Source organism: Cuculus canorus, chromosome 7, assembly GCF_017976375.1.
Source record: "Cuculus canorus isolate bCucCan1 chromosome 7, bCucCan1.pri, whole genome shotgun sequence".
Classification (NCBI taxonomy): Eukaryota; Metazoa; Chordata; class Aves; order Cuculiformes; family Cuculidae; genus Cuculus; species Cuculus canorus.
This window is the reverse complement of record NC_071407.1, coordinates 7269361-7292539: the sequence shown is the minus strand read 5'-3', so window position 1 is coordinate 7292539 and position 23179 is coordinate 7269361. Positions and strand designations below refer to the sequence as shown.

General features: G+C 50.7%; 1 protein-coding gene across 2 annotated transcripts in view; it reads left to right on the top strand.

Annotated features, from left to right (window-relative positions):
• The first annotated feature begins 4225 nt into the window (after positions 1 to 4225).
• The window catches only part of MXI1 (MAX interactor 1, dimerization protein), a 58668-nt gene continuing 39714 nt past the window's right edge, over positions 4226 to 23179 (top strand). The window contains exons 1-2 of one of the 2 annotated variants that reach the window (XM_009568188.2): positions 4226 to 4421; positions 16064 to 16196. In XM_009568188.2, coding sequence (XP_009566483.2) covers positions 4247 to 4421; positions 16064 to 16196 — 308 coding nt within the window. In that variant the 5' untranslated portion in view covers positions 4226 to 4246. Of the gene's footprint in view, positions 4422 to 14633; positions 14786 to 16063; positions 16197 to 23179 lie in introns of those variants that run through there. The other variant, XM_054071146.1, reaches the window with a different exon arrangement.

Sequence of the window (23179 nt, the reverse complement as noted above, 5' to 3'; positions counted from 1 at the left end):
AGGTACTCCTGGCAGAGCAGAGCGGGGTGTTCAATCTTTAACCTGGGGATTTCTTGCACCTAAGCCTGCACCTTGCTGTGTTACGGAGCACTGTAAAACAAAAGCATTTCAGCAATCTGACCTCTTACCTGGCCGGATCCCAAAAGGATGGGGTGGATATTTTTTTCCCACCTCCATGATGTGAATTTGGCAGCAGCACTGTGGACAACTGACCTCTGCACCCCCGGGCCACGCTCCCCTCGCTGTGCCATGCGGTACTGAGGGCAGCATGTGGCCACAGCTGCTGATAAAAGGTCCAGGGATCTCCCACGTGGTGAGCAACGCTTTGGCGATGTGCCCGGGCAGTGGCAGCCGTGCCGACGGCGTGGGCAGCAGGGCTGTGCCGCCGGCTCACCCCAGCTCACCCCAGCTCCCGTTCCCATTCAGCCCCTCTGCTTTTGCCCAACAAGCAACTCCACCATCGCCTTGGAGAGAAAAAAAAATGACAATAAGGCTTCTGGGTGAGCTCAAAGGTTAAACAAAGTAGAAGAGAAGGCAGATAAAGAGAGAACACCATTAACCAGCTGTATTTAGGAGGCTACTGTGAATGAGGGTGACGGACCACGGCTGCTGGATGTGTGGAACCGGCAACACTGCAAAACCTCCTCCCTTGCTGCTCCTTCTGTGTGCCCCTTCCAGTCTGTCCATACGTTTTCCCCTGCTCAACTTTTTTTCCGTGCCCCCTCAGCTCATATCTCCCAGAAACCTCACTTCTCCTGAGTCAATTCCCTTGGAGATCCTGCCCTTGAACCATCCCCTTGGAAATGCTGCTATCTCCCCACCCCATTATCTAACGAACGCTGTCACGCTCTGCTCTCCCAGGACCAGACAGGACAGGCAAGTGTTCTTGTACCTCTTGGCATCACCGACGGGCGAGAGCCTGAGTTGTGCCTCGCCTTGGGCTGTCTCTGAGCACAAACCTCCCCGTGGGATGTGTCCAGGGGCAGCCTCCAACACTTCTCCACCAAAGACCAGCCAGTGTTCAGATGGGAGCTATAATCTGAGGCTGCTACAGTGAAGCATGAGGACATCCAGGTCAATTCAAGGTCCTGCCACAGGTGGACAAGGATGACTGCTCAGAAAAATGTTAGAAGAAACAGGAGCTCTGGGGCTTAACATTGTGCCAGATCCACCGTGGTTCTCAGGGGCATCTGGGCAGCTATGGCAGAGCAGCTCAAACCCTTCCAGGACAAGCTGTTTGGGGAAGACTTACAATACAGATTGCTGTTCTCTGTGCAAGTAACTTCAAAAAATACAACACTCAACCCAACTCTCAGAATCAATCTAGAAGGGAAGGGAATTGAAATTAGGATTATTCTGGCTTTGAACCTGGGGATGACACACTGAGAAAGAGCAGTACCCACGACTGGCAACTGAACCAGCACCGATTCACACACGGCACTCTAAAAATCTCAGAAGCGTTGTGCAAGTGCACAAGGAGGACCAAGAGATGCATGATGTGTTGCCATTAGGCACAGCATCTACAATATGAACTCCAGATGACCATTTGCACCCTTATCTTCTTCTGGGAGAGGAGCTGAGATTTTTAAATCATGCGATTTTTAAAGCAACTCGATACTGTCTGACTCTGCTGCCTTTGATGTGTTTTCAGTAACAACTTCTTGTACTTTAAGCTAAGGTCAGGGCAAGTCTTCTCCGCGTTGGTAAACGAGCAGAAAGGTGCCCTCAGCGCTCTGCCGAGCTGTGCACCCGCTTGTGCCCGGGTTTCTGGGTAAAGCAGGGTCGCGTCCACGCCTTGGTCTCTGCGCACTTAGAAAGTCATAGACTTTCTGACTGACATTTTAATGGAGTGTCTGCCAGTACGCACTTGTAAAGCAGGAATCGTGTCTTATTTCAGCTACTTAGTGGAGTTCATAAAAGCTGAGTATGTTCTGAGTTCTTTGCTCGCCTGGATATATTATACTTTATGGCTCAGGCTCCCACCTCCACCCTGCGCTTTGGTCAGATCCTTGCCTTCCAGCTGAAATCCTGCTCCTGTGGATGGCTGTGAGTGCCGAGCGTGCCTCACACTGGCGGTGGCGTGCTGTCCCGCTCCACTCCTGGCACACCAGGCTCTCACTTTTGCCTTCCCTGCTGTTCTCCAGGCCTCGCCTAAATCCAGCTAATGCTTTGTGCTCCCCCCACTTCCAAATTTTCCAGGGAATTCTCATCTCCGGGCACTGCCAGTCCACCCTGTGCCCTCCATCATTTGAGGTGCTAGGAGAGGCACTCTGCCAAACGTGGTGATGGGACAGGTCACGGCATCTTTGACGCAGCAGCCACACCGGTGCCGAGGTGCTGAGCCGCCTGGAGAGCCAGCTCTCTGGCATGTGCCCTGGGAAGGGCACGCAACCAACGAAATCCCGCAGCTATGCTTCTCAAAAATAGCCTGCTGGCCCCAGCAACTGGGAGCCAGAGGGACTTCATTGCACGTGCTGCCGTCTGGGGCATCATCCCCTCGCCGATGATTCAGGTCCCCATGATGCTGCAGGCTCCAGGTACCAATTAACACTTAGTAATATCGCTTTTTTTAACCACCACTGTGACCTCTCTTGTCCTCCAGCCGGTGCTGGTCCCTGTGAGGCTGGTGAGCCCCACGGCAGGCGGGCACGAGCAGGTCCCCATGCCCCAGCACATCTCTGGGGCGATGCTTCACCCCAGCCACTCCCGCAGGGCTCCTCAGTGGATCCAGACCAACCTGACTGGCCAGGCAGGAGCAGGCTTTGGAGCTGCAGGTGTAACAGCCCGGCTCCGGAATTGTCACCTGCTGCCAGCCCAGCACCAGCAGGATCCCCTCCTACCACCACCTCAAAACTCACAGACCAGTGGTCAGAGATGGCTTATGGAAGCGTGAACATTCACCCTCCTCTTCCTCCTTAGCCCGGGTCAGGTCCTATGTCTTCTCCCCGTGGTGCAGGTGCTCTTTCTCCACCTGCCTGACTGCAAAACAAGGGGAAATTAAGGCTACGCCCCAGCCTCAGTGTACCCAGCCCTGACGCAGCGCTGCAGGGATGGATACTGGGGAGGCTGGTGCATCCCTGCCCGCTCTGCAGCTTTGATTGGCTTTGGCAGAAAAATGGTTTATTAATTGTTTCTGGAGTTTGAAACCAGAGAGGGCTTTCTAGGGGCACTGCTCAAAGAAGTAGTTTTGTACTGAAATGAAGAAAAAGACTCAACAGCAAAGTGATGCCTATTAAGCGAGTATTATTTATCAGCAGCACTGAGGATTCTCCACCATCAATTCTCCCAAGGACTGGTCGGTTTTACATGGTTTATATTCCTAAAGGTCTTATGTACGCATACGCGTTCCCTGCCCGCTCTCCAGCTTTGATTGGCTTTGGAAGAAAAATCATTTATTAGTTGTTTTCAGAGTCTGAACCCAAAGAGGGCTTCCAGGGGGCAGAGATGGAGCAGTTTGGTCTGAAGCCCCCAGTGCTCGGTTCTGGGGGTCGGCTGGGGCTGCGGGGCTCAGGGAAGCAGGGACTGCGCCCCAGGAGTTGGGGAAGCAAGAGCAGGGAAGGACCCTTGGGCTCTGACGGGAGGTGACATGGGGCACAGCAGGTGCCTCTGTCCTGGCTGCAGGCGCAGCAGTGTCCCCTCTGTGTCTCCGGGGCGCGGGGGACAGAGTTTTGCTAGCGGGGGTGCAGGACACCCCAGGGGTGCCGGTGGGGACAATCCCAGGGCTGGGGGGGGGGGGGTACAGGACACCCTGGAGGTGCCGGTGGGAATAATCGCTGGGGTGCAGCTGGGGACAACTGTGAGGGTGCAGAATGAGGACATTCTGGTGCTCAGAGGGAGTGCAGGACACCCCAGGGGTGCTGGTGGGGATGATCCTGGGGCTGGGGGGGGGGGGGGGGGGGGGGGGGCTGTGTGGGACACCCCAGGGCTGCCAGTGGGGATGATCCCGGGGGTGCCGCTGGGGACAATTGTGGGGGTGCAGGACACCCCGGGGTGCCAGCAGGGACAATTGTGGGGGTGCAGGACACCCGGGTGGTACCTGTGGGGACAACTGTGGGTCTGCGGGTCCCCCTCAGTGGCGGTCCCGGGGGTGCAGGACACCCCGAGGTGCCGTTGAGGACAATCGTGGGGGTGCGGCCCCCCCCGGAGCGGGTCCCGGGGTGCCCCGGAGCGGCGGGGCGGTCCCTCCCGCCGGTGCTCGCACTCCGCAGGCGCGGCGGGGGGGGCGGTGCGGCCCCGCGGGGCGGCGATGGGGAAGCGCGGGCGGCCGCGCCGGGAGCCGCGGGGCGCGGGGGGGGCGCGGTGCCCGCTCGGGGACATCTGCAACACCGGCCCCGCGGCGGGCATGGACACCTTTCTCTACAACGTGCAGGTGCTGCTGGAGGCCGCCAGCTACCTGGAGCGCATCGAGAAGGAGAATAAAAGTGAGTGCGGGCTGTGCGGGGGGGAAACAAACACCTAAACTTTTGGGTGGCTGCAGGGACAGCGACAAAGGACGGGTGTCCCCTGTCCTGGCAGAGGCACCCGCGGGACACCCCCTCTTCTGTCGGCGGAGATACCCTTGGGGCATCCCCCCGTGCCCCCCGATCTGCAGGGACGGCGACAAAGGACGGGTGTCGTCCGTCTCCCCCCCCGGGCAGAGACAGCCGTGGGAACCCCCAGGGCAGGGACAGTGACAAAGGACGGGTGTCCCCTCTCTTGGTAGGGATAAGATCGCTGCCCCCGCCGCAGGGTCAGTGACAAAAGACGGGTCCCCCTTCTCTCGGCAGAGACACCCGTGGGACACCACCTCCTCCCCCCACGCCGCAGAAACAGTGACAAAATACGTGTCTCCCCCGTTTCACGGCGGAGATACCCTTAGCACACCCCCCTGCTGCAGGGACCGTGACAATGGACGGTCCCCCCATCTCTTGCCGGAGATACCCTTGGGATACCACCCCCACCCCCCCAGGGACAGCGACAAAGGACGGTCCCTCCGTCCCCCCCGCAGTGGACACACCAGTGGGACGCCCCCCTCCCCAACCCGGGAAAGTTTGGGATGAGGAGCGGAGCGGGACAGGTCGGGGGGGGGGGTGTAGGTGACACGCTCGCCCCCCCCTTCCGCGCCGGGGCATGGGCACAGTCACGTAGGCAAGCGGCGGCGCTCGCCAGGTAGCCCGCGGGGCGGGAGGGAGGGCAGGGCGAGCGCCCGCTGCGGGGCGCGGTTGGCCGCGCCGCCGGCCTCCAGCTCCGCGGGCGCGGAGAGGGGCGCGCAGAGGGGCGCGCAGCCTGCGCCGTTTCCCCGCGGAGAGCGCCGAGCCGGGCAGCGGCGGCTCCAACGGAGCGAGAGCGCCAGGAACAAAGCGGGGTTCGCGGCTCCCCCCCGCCTCCAGCCCCGCACGCGCCCGCGGAGCCCCGCGCCGAGCGGACCCCGCGTGGGGCGCACGTGGGGGGCGGCGCCGCGCGACCATTGGCCCGCGCCTCGCGGGGGGCGGGGCCGAGCGCCCGGCGGCCAATCGGCGGCGTCGGGGTCCCCCGGTGACGTCACGCGTTGCCGAGCGGGCCGCGGGGTTGGGGGGGGCTACGGGGTGAGACGCGCTCCCCGCCGGCGCTCGGCCCTCGACCCCCTCGTGGTTCTCTGTTATTCTCTCTTTCGGTCTTTATTTTGATTGATTTTCCGTTTCTTTTTATTTCTTTCTTTTTTTTTCCCTCTTTTATTTTTCATCATTCCTCCCCACTTTTCTTTTTTTTCCCTTTTTTCTTGCTCTTCTTGGAGTGCCTGATGCGTTTTCTTTTGCGTTTAACTTTAAAAAGGGCTCGGCGAGTCCCTCTCCATTGCATTGTCACCCTCTCCATCCCGCCATCACCCTCTCCATCCCGCCATCACCCTCTCCATCCCACTGTCGCCCTCTCCATTGTACCCTCACCCTCTCCATCCCACCGTCGCCCTCTCCATCCCACCGTCGCCCTCTCCATCCTACTGTTGCCCTCTCCATCCCACCGTCGCCCTCTCCATCCCATCATCACCCTCTCCGTGGTACCCTCGCCCTCTCTGTGCCGCTCATCCCCTATGGCAGCTCTGTCCCACGCAGGTGCCCTTGTCCTGCGGGAGCAGCTGTGTGCGTGCAGGCTTCCAGCTAAAGGGATCCCGCTGCGGAGAAACGGCTCTGCCACTAAAGCTGTCGTAGCAGTAGGCTGGAAACCCTTGTTCTCCGCTCGCCCAGAACAAATCCAGGCTGCTTTTGTGTTTCTGAAAGTTGAATTAACGTTGGAGTGTTGGGTGTTTTTTTCCTGCTCACGTGCTAATTGTTGTTTCGTAATGAATCTGCAAAACCATGCGTCTGAGGAGCTGAGCAGCCCCGCGGCCGGTGGTTGCGAGCAGGAAAATGACAGAAATTCCCAGAAAAAAAAAAAGAGTTTGCATGTAGAAGCAGCAGCACCGCTGATTTGGAAATCCAGTCTGAGACTGCTAATCTGATTTTGGGTTTTTATTGTTTGTTTTTGCTTTACGTGTGCTCTTGTCTTAAAAGGGAATGGTCAAATCGTGCTTTTTTCTGGTGGTGGGGGGAATAGAATTTTTTTTTGCTGTTGTGGTGGATAGCGTGTTATCTCACTCCATTTTAAAATGCATCATTTTATGCAGTTCTTTTTTTTTTTTGGAACTGGCAAATGAGCAGGGCAAGAGGATGCTGGATTTGTTATTGCTACATTTTGAAAGGAAGTGTTTGCATCCAAACAGCTCCATTCCCAGCACTTGTTTTCACTGAGGCTTTTGCTAACAATCGTCGTGGTCAGAGTATGGAAAACTCTCACTTTTATTAGGCAATTCTGAAAACCCTTTCAGTGTTTTAATTTGCAATCAGGACATTTTAGGTTGAAAAGTCCCATTTGACCAAAGGCTCAACTATTGAACGTGCTGTTGAGAACGTGACCGCCATAAACCAGGCAGCTTTTACGTGTTGCTCTCAAACAAAGAAAAATGCTGCTGGGGTTGGAAAACAACCTCTGAGCACTATGAGCCCTATCTAAACTAAGGAATCGCTGCAGAAGCAGGGGGGGTTATATCCTAACGTAGATATGTAGTTGTACTGGGAAGAGATTTGCATGCTGAGCTCAGGTTACTGCACCAAGAGGATACTATGCCCTCTCCTCTGGAATGATTGCTCAGTGCATCCCGTGCTGGCAGTCTGGCAGACACGTTGGTAATGGCTGGTCACTCCTTGTCACAGTCTCCAGCCTGGCAATTAGCAATAACAGAGGAGACCGGCTCCAAAAAGTATGGTGATGGAGACTGCGGCCAAACTTGGTCACAGGCAGACTTGGTGCTCGCCTGCTTCCTGCAGGATGCCCAGGTCATTTGACCACAGTGTTAGGCAGGGCTCCACCGAGTTATTTTGGTGTTCCTCCCATCAGGAAGATGACTGAGTCACACGAGTCACAGCCCTGCTGGGCTGGGTGCTGTGCACGTAGGGCAATGGCAGAGCCCTGCCCCAAGGAAATACAGGCTTAAAAAAACAGGTAGCTGTTTGTCTCCTCCTGATCAGGATGGGTGACAGGGATGGGGCAGTGAAGTGCCAGGATGCTGGCTGGGATCAGCATCACAGCTGTGTGGAAGCTGAAGGGCTTCAGGAGCCAAAGGCAGGAATTTAAGGAAGGGCTGTCATGGCTGGGTGAGCTCAAGAGGTTTTCTCAGTAGTTTTACTTGGGTTCTGATAAACCACACTCAGCGTCCACGTGTTTGTTCTACCAAGCCTTTGGTGGCTGTACCACGTTATTCACCTTTATGCTGTCCCAAGCAGGAGGGGATGCTGTTTGGTGGAGGAGCCCCCTGAGAGGTGGAGGTCGTCCTGTCTCTAGTGAATCCAAACTCTCGGTTATCCCAGAGTGTGCATGTCACACCTTCTGGTGACAGAGGAGCAGCTACAAGTCTCTTCAGTCCCTAAACCACAAAGGTTTCTGAGCTCTGCCTGCAGGTGCAGGGAACGGCTGATGGAGCCTTCAATGTCTAGGGCAGGGCTTTCGGTTAAGGCAGGAGTTACCTGCCTGCTTGGTGCCCAGAGAGAAATGAGGACATGTTTTTTTACATTTATAGATCCCACATCCCATCGTTGTGGTCGTGAGTAATAGCAGAGGGGCGGTAGGTTGACTGGATGGTGTTGGAACAGAACTGCAGGGCTGAGAGCCACGGAGGAGAGTATGGTGTACCATCAGGGCTATGGCAGTGGGAGACCACGATTCAGCAGTGCCTTTTCACCACCCTTCTAGTATTCATTCTCCTTTAGAAAAATGGAATAAAAATCATCTTTATTACAGTACAGTGACTGGGGAGGCTAGAGTTCTGTTTTCAGACTGCTTGGGTAAACTGGAGTATTTTAGCTACTGAAACAGAACTGAATTATTTTTCCAGTTGAGCCTCTGGAAATGAGTACCAGTGCTGCTTGTCTGTTTGCTATGGTTCTCATGGCGAGACCGCAGAACGCAATCCCAACACACCTTGCTAACTGATGTGTACAGGTTTCCAAATGACCTGTTTCTAGAAATTTAAGCTTGGTATCTAAGGAATAGAAACGTCATATGAAAAGAATTACAGTGGCTGTTTTCAGAAATGGAAGTCGTGCTGGGGGCAGCTCCGTTGGTGTATCCATAACCTCTGGAAATGCCACTTCATGAATAAGCACGGCTGGAAATCAGTAGCAGCTGAAATGCTGGAGTTTGGAAGATGTTGTTAGAGGGATCTGAGGTAAACTCTGCTGAGGTTAAGTAAGTGCCAAGCATCCCGTCTGCGTGTGTGGACTCACGCTTTTGTCAATAGGAGTTGCATAAACACGTGATGAATTCTTCGGATGTGATGACTTATCTGTAATAGACATGGTATGTAATATATACTGATCTCACTGCAGATACAGACCTATGTTGCCATATCCTCTTCTAAAAGCCTGAAGGCACACAAGCCATTGTAACAGTGGTGTCCTTATTTGCAAGTGTGGTAGAGGTGGGCATGCATGAGGCAGTAGACTTTGGCCCCTCACAGAAGATAGTTAGATCTTCTTCACAGTCTCCCTTTGAAGAGCTGGCAGTGTTTATTGACCTGCTGACCAGGAATACTAAATAGGTGACCTTAAATTTGTCCTTTGCTCCTGAATATTCCCATCTGTAGGAGAGGAAAACTGAACCTTGAGGGTGAGTCAAGAGTATCTTCATCGTGTGGCTCCTTCCATTGTTTATGCACTGTTTGGGTTCTTATTTTTTTGACAAGCCAAAGTAAAGATGTATCAGAAACCCACAATTAACAGAAGGCAGAAGGAGACAAGACTGCCTTCAGTCTGTGCGCAGAGCTCCCGTTGAATCAATGAGAGCTGAACACGTGGTTCAAGGTCAATACAGATGGTCTTGGGTCTTACGGTGATGTGATATATGGAGCAGTATGGGGCTCTTTTATTTATGTATTTTTGATCCAGCTCACAATAAACCCCTTTCATTCTTCCAGGTTCGTGACCTGGCCACAGTGATTCATGTGTTAGCCACTTCCAGGTTGGGTTATTTTGACTCATGCTGTTTGGACCTCAGCATAAAAGTCAGAAGGAAGCCACAGCAGGAGAAATGATAGGGCAGAGGTAAAACCATGGGACTGTGCCAGAAGTACTGCTGAGAACCGATCACATCCCTTGTCAGCAGAGCATTCTGAGGGCTGGCAAAGAAGCACTTTCTGCCATTGGTTGAAGAATGCTATCATCTTCTTATTTAGCTGAGGGACCCTGCCCTGTATATGATGGATTTTTGTCACACGAGAGGCCTCTGGGTCAGCCAAGTGACCTGACCAAAATCACAGAATAAGTCACCGACTCAGGAAAAGCTGAGCACAGTGCAGGTCTGAAAACAGAGCAACACATCTCATGTAGGAAAGGAGCAAGTAATCCGAAGAGCCAGTGCACCTGTGGCTTTTGCCTTATTGATTGGCACAGCTTGGTCTTTGCATCAGAGTGAGATACACAGCATGTGCTTTATTCTTGTTCAGACTCCTGGCTATCCAGGTGGTTTGGCTTTGTCCTCACCGGTGAGTGGGTTCCAGGCACCAGTGGGAGTGCTGAAGGGGATTATCTGTTGCCTTGTGAAAGAATGAGGCTCCCGGATCAGAAACGAGGCCACATCCCATAGGCAGTGTAGGTCCCTTACTGAAGGTATTGCAAGCATTGGAAGGGTGTTGAGTAGGTGGGACTCTGGATGATCTCCATCATCTTTGGATGATTACGAGTCCTCCAATGCTGAGCTGTTACAGTCATGAGTATGAGAATGGAGACCTGGTTGTTACTGTATGTGCTGGCAGGTGGAATGTTCAGGTATGCCAGAGATGTTCCCCTGGCTAGAAAAACAAGGAGTTTTATGGATCTGCTGTCCCCAGAAATGTAGGGAATTGCTGAATCTTTACAGTGCTTTGAGAGCAGCAGAGAATGGTTCCTACTGGGGATCTCTATTGGTTGCAAGAGTGTTATGTTTCGAGGCAGTATAAGGAGTGTGCAGGGTTTGTGTGACAGTGGGCAAAGGGAGCTCTTAAAACTGTTGCCATCTTTATGTTCCTACCAGAAGTTGCAGGGAGTTGGAGACAGAAGGATTTTAGAAAAGACAAAGAAGGGATGGAAAACTAGGCAGTTTAGCCAAAGGGATTGCCCTTACTGAAAATAACTTCCACGTTGCAAAGCGTTGTGTTATTTCTAAGCCTTGTGTTCAAAGCAGAGGGTTGGGCATCTTAATGCATGAGCGGTGTTCCTGTTCCACCTCCAGCTTAGGGTGTGCCTTCATGCGAGTGATTACGCTGCTTACACCTCAGCTTACACCTCAGTTTCTCTTCCTGCAGAGTGGAAAGAAAAGAGCTAAAGTCATTGCAGTTTTGAGACATTAAGACATTACTTTCTGGAAAGCTCTCAGAAGATTTCTCTGATGGAAGATGCTAGTTTAATGCAAGTGCTGGTGGTGTTGATAAAAAACAGATCACATCTGTTTGACTCGATTAAAATAGTACAGCAGCATTTCAGATGTAAATATTAATTGATTTCTGCACTGCAGATTTCTTCTTGGATATTTAAATTGTTGCTAAGGAGGAGGGAAAGGCTATCAGGGAGATTAACAAATCCATTATTAAGGCTGGAAATGGAGGGCTGCCGAAGTGCCATTTAATAAAATGTAAAAAGCCCCTTTCTAAAGGGCGAAGCAGCAGAACACACAATGAAAGTGAATCACAGCTGCCAGAAGGGATGCCAAGCAGCAAGCACTTATAATCAGAAAACTGTACTTACAGATCATTCGGAGCCACTAAATTAAATGATCTCATTCTCTCCTAAAATACTCTTCCCTTAGTCCCTCCCCAGCGTTGCCTGTGGATTTGCTCAACCACATTTTAAATGTGACTTTGGGGTTTTTTTTTGGTCGGCAGTTGAATAGCATCAGGCCTCTTCGTGCTGTTCACTTTCCACCCACTTTTGTTTCTGTCACATACAACTCTGGCATTTTGCAGGCTGACCTGCCCACGTGAGCGCTTGGGATGGCTGTGGCTGAGTGCTTGGCTTGCCTGCCTCTTCAGGGCGCCTTCTTTGGGAAGGTGAAACAGTTTATTCTCAAATGCAGAACATATAACTTTTTTCTAGTTGTATATTGCTTACTTCAGAAACAAAAACTTGCAAGCTCTGCTGATGTGTAAATGGAAGAGCTGATCCTATGTCATTTCGTGCAGAACTGGTCCTGCTGTTACTTCATCCCAGTGCTGGTTTAATTCACCGCGTGTATCGGCGTCCCTCTGCTTCACACTCCCTTATTTTATATCTTGAACTTTAGCTTCAAGAGGCTGACACTTTGATATGCTCCTAAACTACCTCTTCATTTTCCAGTATAGGTTTTCCTATTTGATCCCTAAAGTGGTACCGCATATGTCTGAATGTGCTACTAGAAAAGCTGGTGATAGTGGATGCTGACAAGAACCAGTCTTGCAACAATTTTGGGGCTTCACCGTAGTTTTTTGGGGGGCATTATGAGGGTTTTTTTTTTATGTTTAGTATTGTTAATCCTGAGGGGCAGATGGCTCCTTGGTTTTGGAAGCAGGTTAGAACCCAGAAATGCTGTTGTCTTAACCCCACTGTTGTGGAGCACAGTGTCCTTTTCCCTTTGTGAGCAATCCAAGACTGTATAAGTAGTCCCTGAGACTGCTCAAATTTGAAACTTTCCACGTGCTTTTAACAATCTGCTCTATCAGCAGTTTCCAATGTAGAAAAAAAGAGTTGGGGAGAAGAGAATACTTCCTGAGTTCTCCCCCAGACAAAAGCTGATTTTTATGAGTGCTGTGATCTGGCTCTGTGTAGGTACGTGAAGCCTGAGCGAGGACTGAGGCTCACTTCTCCGCAGTGCAGAATGAAGGAGGTGTCCCCAAAGGCGTCCCAACTTCCTTTATTCTTCAACTGTCCCATCTTAAGAGGAACAAAACACATCAGTCCTTTGAGATTCAGAGATGGAAAGGGCTGTGTAAGAACGGAATAGCAGTATTATTTTTACCTCCATCAGCAGCAAGCCTGCAATTTTCTGAGGGTTCCTCAGAAACGGTAGATCAGCAAAATGTGTCTAAAGAAAAGTTAGCTACCCTGAATCCACTTCTTTTTCAGGCCTTCTCAGGTTTGGTGCTGCTAACTTTTGCAGCTTCGTTGTGATTCTCCTGATGCTTTGTGCTCTGCTTAAAGCTTCTGCTACCAGACTCAAGCCATTACTTGAGAATCTCAGCTTTTCTGTTTGGTTGGTTGTATTTTTTTCAAGGTACTTTCCAGGCTTCCATTCTGATGGAGCAATGCTTGCAAATGTAACCAGTCACAACCTAAAGGTTCATATCCATGAAAAGTAACCCAAATTAAAACTACAAAGCAGTCCTTGGAGTATTTCTAAGTCAGTATCAGTTTGCAATTCAGATTTTTACTCTGGATGTTCTGTTTCTGATTTTGAATGTTCTCTGCTGGTCCCCTTTATGAGTGCAGGTCAACTATTTTAGAGACTGATATCATACAATTAAATGCTAACCCTTCATTCCAACCAACATTAAAGTAGTTGGCAAAGTTCAGAGTCACAGAAGTGATATGACAGTTTGTGCCAGTGAGAAAATCAGGACCTAAATACATTATCAAGATGCTGAGAAGGGTGGAGACTGGCTTGCAAGGCGTAGGTGTGACAGTGTTTGTTAATATTGATGTAGTCACTCTTCTTGTTTACATGCTGCTTCAGTTGTACCACATGGTAGATTATAGTGAGGTTGCTCCCTCACTGTGACTTCTTTTGTCTGATGTTCAAATGGCTGTGTTCCCATGAAAGAGTGGGTTTTGCATCTCTGTCTTCCATCAGAAACAGTGTATTAGCCACTCCAGGTGTGACTTCCCAGAGCCTGGCACCTTGTCTTTAGATACACCCCACCTGCAGCTTTTGCTTTTGGAGCCTCTCTTTGTTGCTGGGTTCTTGCCATGGCCCTGACCCTTCAATGTGCAGAATGGCCTGCTCTTTGCAAGGAAAGGAGTGAAGTGACAGGTCCCTTCTAGCTCCTAAGCCATGTCAGTCAGCATGTTGGTGGAGTGTGGAACTCAGGCTTGTGGCTGCCCCAGCCCGCTGTGGCAGTGCCCTGGGCGGAAGCCGTGCCTGCTCATTGCCCGCCATTTGTGGAGAAGCAGTGCCTGCTCGTGGCCCTGCCATTTATGGAGAAGCCGTGCCTGCTTGTGGCCCCACCATTTGTGGAGAAGCCGTGCCTGCTAGTGGCCGCACCATTTGTGTCTGGGACTGTGGGCTGTGAGCACCAGTGGGTGTGCGCTGCTGATACACCAGGGGCTGTGAGCTGGTAGCGAGGGAGGAAGGGCAGGGCAAGCCACTGCCACCTCAGGGCTGGCCACCATCATCTCAAGGCCTGTGTGAGCATGGAGCCATCCTCTCAGGGCCTGGGTGGGTGCACAGCGGTCCCTTCAGGGCTGGCCACCATCCCCTCACAGCCTGGCTGGGTGCACAGCATCACCTCAGGGCTTGACTGAGCATGGAGCCACCCCTCAGGGCCTGGGTGGGTGCACAGCATCGTCTCAGGGCTTGGCTGCCATCCCCTCAGGACCTGGGTGGGTGCACAGCATCACCTCAGGGCTTGACTGAGCATGGAGCCATCACCTCAGGGCCTGGCAAGGTGTACAGCTGTCACCTCAGGGCTTGGCTACCATCCCCTCAGGGGCTGGGTGGTTGCAGAACCAACCCCTCAGGGCCTGAGTGGGTGCACAGCATTCTCTCAAGTGCCGGGTGTTGTGCAGCATCCCCTCATGGCTCGTGGTGGGTGCACAGATTCCCCTCAGGTGTGGGGTGGGTGGACAACATCCTCTCAGGTGCTGGTTGGGTGCACAGCATCCCCTCAGGTGCCGGGTGTTGTGCAGCATCCCCTCATGGCTCAGCTGGGTGGGTGGGTGCACAGCATCCCTTCAGGTGCTGGTTGGGTGCCCAGCACCCCTATGGGCTGCAGGAACTACATTTCCCAGGCTGCCCCGCGCCGCCGCCCCGCCCCTCCCTCCTCCTCTTCCCCCCCTCCTCCCGGTCCCCGTCCCCCCCCCCCCCGCGGCGCGTGCCGGGCCGAGGTAAACAAAGTGGAGCGCGGCGGCGCGCGCGGGGGGCGCGAGCCCGGGCGGGTGGGGGGGGCGCGCGGCGGCCTCGGGCCCGGGGGAGCGGCGGCCGCCCCGCCCCGGGGGGGGCATGGAGCGTGTGCGGATGATCAACATCCAGCGGCTGCTGGAGGCGGCCGAGTACCTGGAGCGCAGGGACAGAGGTAACGGGGGACGGCAAAGAGAGGGGCTGGGGTCAGGGGTCGTGGAATGGCTCGGGATGGGAAGGGGCATGAAAGGTCATCCAGCGCCACGTACCTGCAGGGAGGCGGGCTGGGGTCGGAGATCATGGAATCGTGGAGTGGTTTGTGTTGGGAGGGACCTAAAAGATCGTCCAGTTCCAGATCCCTGCATGGGGAGCGGGGCCGGGGTCAGAGGTCATGGAATGGCTTAGTTGGAAGGGACCTAAAAGATCATCCAATTCTGCATCCCCGTTTGGGGAGAGGGGCTGGGGTCAGAGATCATAGAATCATAGAGTGGTTTAGGTTGGAAGGGATCGTAAAGCCCACCCAGTTCCAGATCCCTGCATGGGGAGCGGGGTGGGGGTCAGAGCTCATGGAATGGCTTGGGTTGGGAGGGAGGCCCACCCAGTTCCATATCCCTGCGGGGGCAGGGGCTGGAGTCGGGGAATCATGGAATGGTTTGGGTTGGAACAGACCTAAAAGATCATTTAGTTCCACATCCGCGCTTGGGGAGTGGGGCTGGGATCAGAGGTCATGGAATCTTAGAGTGGTTTGTATTGGAAGGGGCATTAAAGGTCATCCCGTTTCACATCCATGTGGAGGAAGTGAGGCTGGTGTCAGAGATCATAGAATCATAGAGTGGTTTGGGTTGGAAGAGACCTAAAAGGTCATTCAGTTCCATAGCACCGCAGAGGGGCGAGGGTAACCCTGGAGAAGAAGTCAGAGCTGGTGGTGAAGCCCCAGCAGCAAGAGGTTCAATGAAGAACAGGGCTGAGGGGTCCTCCTGGAGGTAGAAGGGTTTGCAGAGAGGGAGAGATAGAGGTGAATGCAATTTCTGGAAGGGGAAGTGGGGATCACCGTGAAAGGTGTCCCCCGGGCAGGAATGATGGTGGTGGGTGGCTCTGGCTTTGCAGAGACCTCAATGGCACGGTGAAATAAGCCTGGTTTGCCTGATTGAGGTAGCTTGGAGGGGAGGAGAGAGGTGAGGTGCTCTCTGGGCTGTCATGTTTTCTTTTGATGTTTTCAAGCGTTTGAGTGGTGGTGTCCTTCCAAGGTTGGCAGAGCCTTTACACTCCCCTTCCTCTTTTTCTCCACCTCCCAGTCCACTTCCCTCTGAACACACCATCAGTCATTTCCCCGAGCTGTTGTGGTTAAGGGCTGATGGGTTACTGGTGAGGCCTGCGTGATGACTTCTTTTTTTTCTGATTTTTTTTAATGACCCTATTTTTTTTTTTGCCCTGCCTGTTGATTCTCATGCAGAGTGTGAACATGGCTATGCCTCGACCTTCCCCTCAGTTCCAAGTCCTGGACTACAAGACCCAAAGCCCCCACGGAGGCTGAGCCGGGCACGGAAACACAGCGGCAGTGGCAGCAATACAAGTATTGCCAACAGGTATGATGTGGGCAGGAAAGTGTGGGGTGCAGGATTGGCTGGGAGGATGGAGCTGGAGAGGAAGACTGGAGGTAGAAGGGAGAGACTTACCCTGTGGGGAAGATAGGAAGAATCTGAGCTCAGGGGGCTTCGGAGCTGGGACGCACAAGTATAGCGTCCCTTCTGGATCCATAGCGCTGAAAGCAGAGGGGACACAGGAGAGCTGTATCTGAAGTGGCACTGCCTGCTAACTCTGTGCCAAGGCTCACATGCTGTGGAGGGAAGGGGAATAGGGAGATCTGTTCGTAGGGTTTAGGGAGGAGGGAGGCAATAGCTATCCCTATTATATACAGATGATGTCTTTCCAACCCATAAGTCACTGCTTTTAAGGGATAGCGTGTGTTCAGCCTGAGTGCTTTGGGAGTGCAATGACAGGCATGATTTGAAGCAAGGAAATGATGTTTTGAAATGGATTCCCTACAACAAATGGGAGAGAGGGAGATCACTGACTGTTATGTACCATGTGTTAAAAATTCAGTTCAGGAAAATTAAGCTGTCTTTCCCTCTGCCTTTCAGGGCAGTGGGATTTCCCAGCTTCCTGATTGCTTGGTAATTGTAGAAGTCCATGTTTTTGACACTTCTGTTATTATACTATGCCGTTATTTCTTGGTTTCTTAAATCTAGAAGAGACAACAGGATTAAGCCTGTCATTCAGTGCTGTGGTAGGATTTGCCTCTCCCTTCTCCTTTCTTTTCTTTCTATTTTCATTTGCTCCTTTCTATAGAATTGTTCAGTTCTTGTTGAGATTTCTAGGATAGAGAAACTTTAGAAAGATAAAGTATAATTTTGAAGAGGCAGTTGCAAGCTTGCTTTTATTGCAGCAGGGCCTGTGTCATCCTTAAAATGGTGGCAGGTGGCTCAGGTGATTAAAGCTTTCTTAAGGCCATTGGGAAGGACCTCTAAAGGCCTAGGGGAAAGCTGCCTTTGCTTGCAGTGATTCTGCTTTGGCAGCATTTGATAATAAAGGTTGTTTGAAGTGATGTTAAGACACCTTGCTGTGGGGAAGTTTTGTTCATCAGGGTCAGTGTGTCCCAAGCTTATTGTATGCTGCCTGTTTACATTTGCTTCCCTCCTTCATCCAGCCTCTCCTGATTTCAGGACAGTTGTTTTTTACTGTTTCACATAAACCCAAGTCCCAAATCCCAGTGACTTTGTGTTGGGAAGTGATGGCAAATGCTGAACTGAGAGCTGTATTTTTCCCCTCTAGGTTTCTCACATACTGTTTTTCAATCCCACACCTCTTTCTCTCAGAGGCCTTTGTCATGGCAACCTGCCCTTCTCCAGAGGAGGGCTGGAAGCACATCCCCCTCAGGAGCTCCTTAGCACCGAATCCAGCAGCCTGTAGGCTAGAGAGGGATACAGAGCACTCCCCATCCCTGGGGCCTGGGTGCTCAGTGTACCCTGCCAGTGCAGAGCCCCAGGCACAGCTCTCACAGCACACATTTCTGTGCTGATAGCAGCTAAAACCTTAATTATACAAGGAATACTGAGGTCAGATTGAATCTCTGGAGTGAGAGTGTTACCCAGTGTGTTGCCTCCCATTCTTGTTTCAGCCTCAGGGAGTGACCAGCATCAGATCTGGTCCATGCAGAGACCAGAGAGGGTCTTTGGGGAGCTCAGACCTCACAGGCACAGTTGGAAATGGAAGTTTCTTTTAGCACAAGTCGTAGCAGCTTGCACTTGCTGTAGGAGATGGCAGGGCTTCCAGATGGCTGCAGTGCTGGGAAGTGACAACTGTGAAGTTCAGGGTGCCTCCAAATTCACTGCAGTGTTTTGTGTGACGCTGAGTGTAGCATCAGCCTTGTTTAAGGAAGGCTCTGTATCATCCCTTCCTGTTAAAATCAAAGAGGCAATTCAGTAAGTTCTGTCTGGTGGATTTTGCACTAAATATCAAGCCCTCAGTGAGGGGCAAGGCTTACATTTAATGTGTGGACAAGAGATTTTCTTAGATTGCTTTTGTCTCAGAATATTTAATTAGTGTAGAGAAATTATACATTGGATCTTGTACAGATCTTGTCATTTAAAAGCTTCCTGTAAAAATGTGTCTCGGGCAACCTTGGCAAAGCACCGTTGTTTTCCCTTTTTCTTTTCTTTATTTATACATGTTTAGGAGTTCACAAGTGTGCATTGTTGCTGGTCTTTATTGAACCAAATAATCCATGATTTGTGGCACAGGGTATTTACAGAGCCAAGGTGCTCCTTAATTCATAGTTTTAAATCCGAGTATTTCCTTTCTGCATTTTCAGTCCATCAGCATTTACATCCCAGAAATGGCAGCTGTTTCTTCCCAGCAAACTCAGTGCTGTCATGACACAGACACCCAGAAAGTTCTGAGGAACAGGCAGTCCAGCTCTGGATGGCAGTGGTGGAGCAAATCTCATTCTAACAAAACTACAGAGGTGTCCTAGTCCCAGCAAAGTACTTTTTTTCTCTACCCCAAACGGGTGTGCAGACAAGAGGGGAAAACATTGCTTCGTTATTTCAAATTTACCTGATACATTTTTTTAAATAAGGATGTTTTGACTAAGGTGCTCTCCTCCTTTGTTTGTCTCTGTTGTGCAACTGACAGCATGCAGATTGCTGCAAAAGGGTTCCCCCCTGCAGTCCCTGGAACCTTATCTATACCTATGTATGTGTTTTTCATAGGTGTTTTAAAGATCTAGTGTTGCATGCTGTGAGCTAAAAACTGAATATCTTTAAAAATATGCAGTCTTGCTTTAGTCAGGGATATTTAGGTGCTGAAAATTACCCTTCTGCAAAAATATGTGGAGCATCACAGTCATTGTGACCTGGAGTTCATAATAAACACGTGAAACTTTAATTAAAAAAATATCCTATTTAACACAGCTAAAAGCAAAAAAAAAAAAAAAACCCAAAGAAAAAACCAAGCAAACCAATTGCCAACCCATATTAAAATTTGTTGTTGACAAACGTATCTTCTGGATTTTGGCCAAAGATGAAAAATGAGCAGAGATTTATTGTAACAGAGTATTAAATGTTTGTTACTTCTGAAGATATTTCTGGAACAGAAGCTGAGTTCTAAAAACTTGCTAGAAAAGCGAAGTAGTCTGTGCTGGAAGTACAGTTCTCTGGGTAGAGTAACTTGCATTCAGTATCACTGGAAACTGCTTTTGCACCTACAAAGGTGGTTCTAAATAGACCCAGTTCTTTGAAAGGCTCATTACAGTGAGGATTAGACTGGTTTGATATTTATGCGTTTTGGAAAATAATTGAAAAGACTTTTTAATCAATTTAAATTGTTGTGTCAGCAGGAAATAAAATAAACAGCAGGGATGCTAGATGATTCGCCCCCCAATAGTACAATCAGTTTAATGAAGTTAAGATTTATTACAGAATCTGAAATTATGTTACAATATTAGATTGTAATTTGTGTTTTGTTTTTTTTTTAGACTCTCAGGCACGTAGAAAAGCCTGCTATTTTTTTTGTCTGATCCTGGAGAAATGCCAAGCACCCTCCCAGCAGCACTAGGAGCCCTCAGCTCTCCCAGAAGGCCCGTGTTGTTAAGGGCTCTCAAAGAATTTATTACTCAGTTCCATGGGGGAGGGTTTGATCTCTGTCCAGTTTCTTTTTCCTTTCATTTTCCTCTCTTCCCATTATCCTCTCTTGTGTCTGAGGCTGCTTCCCAAGGGCCTTTAAGACATCTACAGTAGCAGAGCCTGCAGAGCTTGGAATCAACAGCTGTAGTGGGTATGGTAAGGCATTTTGGACACGGTATCTTAAAAATCTGGGTGTCTGGGTTTTCAGTGCTCTTTCTGGCTTTTCTAGTGATGCAGCTCCTCATTTTCTCTGTTGTGCTCTCCTCTGCCCCTTTTGAAACTTTTCTTCTAAATCCCATCACTTGGTTTTGTGCTGAATCTTTTCTGTAGCCCTCTGCTCTCATAACCTTTGAAGCTGGTTTTAAGGATAGGAATAGGGGCTGTACTATTGAAACCCTCAGGTGTTCTTGGCTTTAAGCTTAATTTGCTCAGTGTCTCTGAGCAAGGATTGAGGGGGCAGGTGGGTGTGCATTAGGTGCCTTGTGTGTCTCAGGAGATGGCTTCCTGTGCCAGAGGTTCACAAACACATATTCAGAGGCTGAAAGGATGTGGCATGTGTAGCTACAAGTCAGCCTTGGCTGTCTGGTGTGCCAGAAAGCCTGATTTACCAGAACAGCAGTGCTGTGCAGCTGTACCTCGCTGTGCAGGGGAGGAGTAGGGGTGGTGGTGAATACTTGCTTAAGCACAGTTTTAAATATATCTTTCCTGTCAGAGGAGGTTCCCTGCCCCCCAGTGTGCTGATAACTGAGTACCTGGCAATTTTCAGTCCTTTCTGCAGTCTTTGGAGTTAGGACAGTGCTGCAATTCTGATTTTATTGTCAGAGAGGAGGTGTGGGGAGCTGAGTAGTTTGCCTGTCTTGTGTAAGAAATCACCGAAAGAGCAAATCACTGGGTCAACCCATGCTGGTCTATTTGTCTGTACAAAGACTCTGCCGCTTTCTCCATGTCCCGGAGAGCTGATCTCTGAGGTTTTTTGTTGCCAGCTTCGCTGCTTCCCGGTCTCTATCCGTTGTTGTTTGTTTCTGGATGATGTGTTATTTATTTTCTATGAGCCTTTTCTTTAGCTGCTTGCACTCGGATCACACCTTGCTCTACAGCCAGTGGGAGCTCGGTTTTGACTTGCTGCGTGTAGGTCGGTTAGAATCTGGCCCTTATGTATTACGCTGGGGATAGAGACGCCTTTCTGTCTCAAGCCTTCTAGTGCCAGGGAGCTCTGTACATGGCTCAGGGCTTGGCTTTGCTTCATAGTGTACAAATCTACATGTGTAAAACAGAATGGATGTGATTTGCTGTGCCATGTTTTGATTTATGCCTCATTTTGGTAATGTACAAACAGTGTGATTACTATCTGGAATCTTCATGGTGCTGTTCAAATTTTGTCTAGGAATAGGTTTGGAGATGGGATCTTCCTTTCATACATAGATGAAGATGTTAGTTAATTTTTCAAGGAAGAAAAACTGGGCAAGGTTGAGCTGTTAAAGATTGCCTCTCTGTTAGAGGTGTTGAGAGGGACTGGCCAGCAGTATTCCTTTTGAGAAAACATAATGACAGTTAGAGTGTTAGACTGGGAAAATGGATTGCTGGTCCGAGATGTGGATTTCCCCCCTGTTAAAATCCCACTGTCTTCTTCTAGGTTTGTGCTGGAGTACGGTTGATTGCAGCAGGTTGGCGGGTAGGGCTGTACTCAAACAGCTGAGTTCAGCCCCAGCACATCCCGTGTGCCCATTTGATGTAATTTGCTCTAATGCAGTCTGGTGAGTGTAGGCAAGCAAGTTGTAATGCTGGAGTTTCTGAACCTGCTGTGTCCAGTTCTGGAATCCCCAACATAAGGATACGGAGCTGTTGGAACAGGTACAGAGGAGGCCACAAAGATGATCAGAGGGCTGGAACACCTCTGCGGTGAGAACAGGCTAGGGGAGTTGGAGTTGTTCAGCCTGAAGGAGATAAGGCTCTGGGGAGACCTCATAGCGACCTTCCAGTACCTGAAGGAGGCCTGCGGGAAGTCTGGGGAGGGACTCCTTACAAGGGCATGGGGTAATAGGACGAGGAGGAATGGCTTTAAACTGGAGAAGGGAAGATTTAGTCTGGACATAAGGAGGAATTTCTTCACCATGAGGGTGGTGAGGCACAGGCACAGGTTGCCCAGGACAGGTGTGGACACCCCATCCCTGGAGGCACTCAAGGCCAGGCTGGATGGAACCTTAAGATGTCTGATCTAATGGAAGATGTCCCTGCCCATGGCAAGGGGATTGGAACTGGATGGGCTTTGAGGTCCCTTCCAACCCAAACCATTCTGTGATTCTGTGCTGGCACTAAGTTATGCCTTTCCTTGTCTCTGCTGATTTACATCAGAAGCTGAGATCCTGCCAATGATTTTTGGGGGGAAGAAAAACACCCCATGTAAGCGAGGTATTGTATGCAGTGCCTTTTCAGTGGTGTTTGGTTTTGCAGTACTACAGCTGGCAGATTACCAGGCAAAACACAGAAAGTGAGAGTGAACCCAGCAAATGGCATGAGAAGCGTAAACCCTGCTGCCTAGTGAGGATTGAGGCCTCCAAAAGTGCTAAGGCTGATGGAGCAATTTCCGTGGGGGAATTTGCTCTGTTCCCCTCTGTCACCCAGGTAATCTTCTAGCCATGTAAGTGAGAAGATCCTGCAGAGCTGCAATTTGTGCTTTCCTTTTTGTATTAGTAATATAGCCGCGCATAGGGACATCTGTGTTGCAGGGCATCTATGCAGAAACGCATGAGTCTGGGCTGAATTGATGCTTTGGTAACTTCAGTAGGTGTAAAATTTAATTTGTAGTCTCTGAGTTGTGCAAAGAGGCTTTTGTGTAAACTAGAAGCGGGCCCAGCTGTTGATGTTATCTGCAACTTTAGCTATAATTCACTGCTGCAGCATCTCTCCGTGATGAATTATTACTCTCTGACTGAAGGTTCATGATCCCTTTGTCCTCCCAGATTTGGGGGAAGCCTCTACAGGAGCGGGCTGTTTTGCAGCCTTGGGACTGTTTGTCAGAGCTCATGCTGTTCATGTCCCTCTGCCCAGGTAGAGCTGGGCTGCAGCTGCCGTGGGCTGATTTGCATCACTGGTAGCAGCACTGGCGCAGTGACAAGAAAATTCAGATTTTAGTGCTTAAGGTTTTTTGAAAAGTGAAGGTTATTAGCCCCAGCTCCTAGGAGATTTGGTGCCCTGGGATGGTAGGGAGGATATTTAGGCCAAAACTGGTCGTCTGTTCCTGGAATTTCCTCGTTTCTTCTTTGCGTTATATACAGTAATTTCCCTGGTTTAAGTAGTATTCCTTGTTTGTCAGGTGTTTTGGGTTTTTTTTTTTCCCCCTCTTGCCAGGCTTGTACCCTTTTTATATCTTCTCTGTGTAATGACTC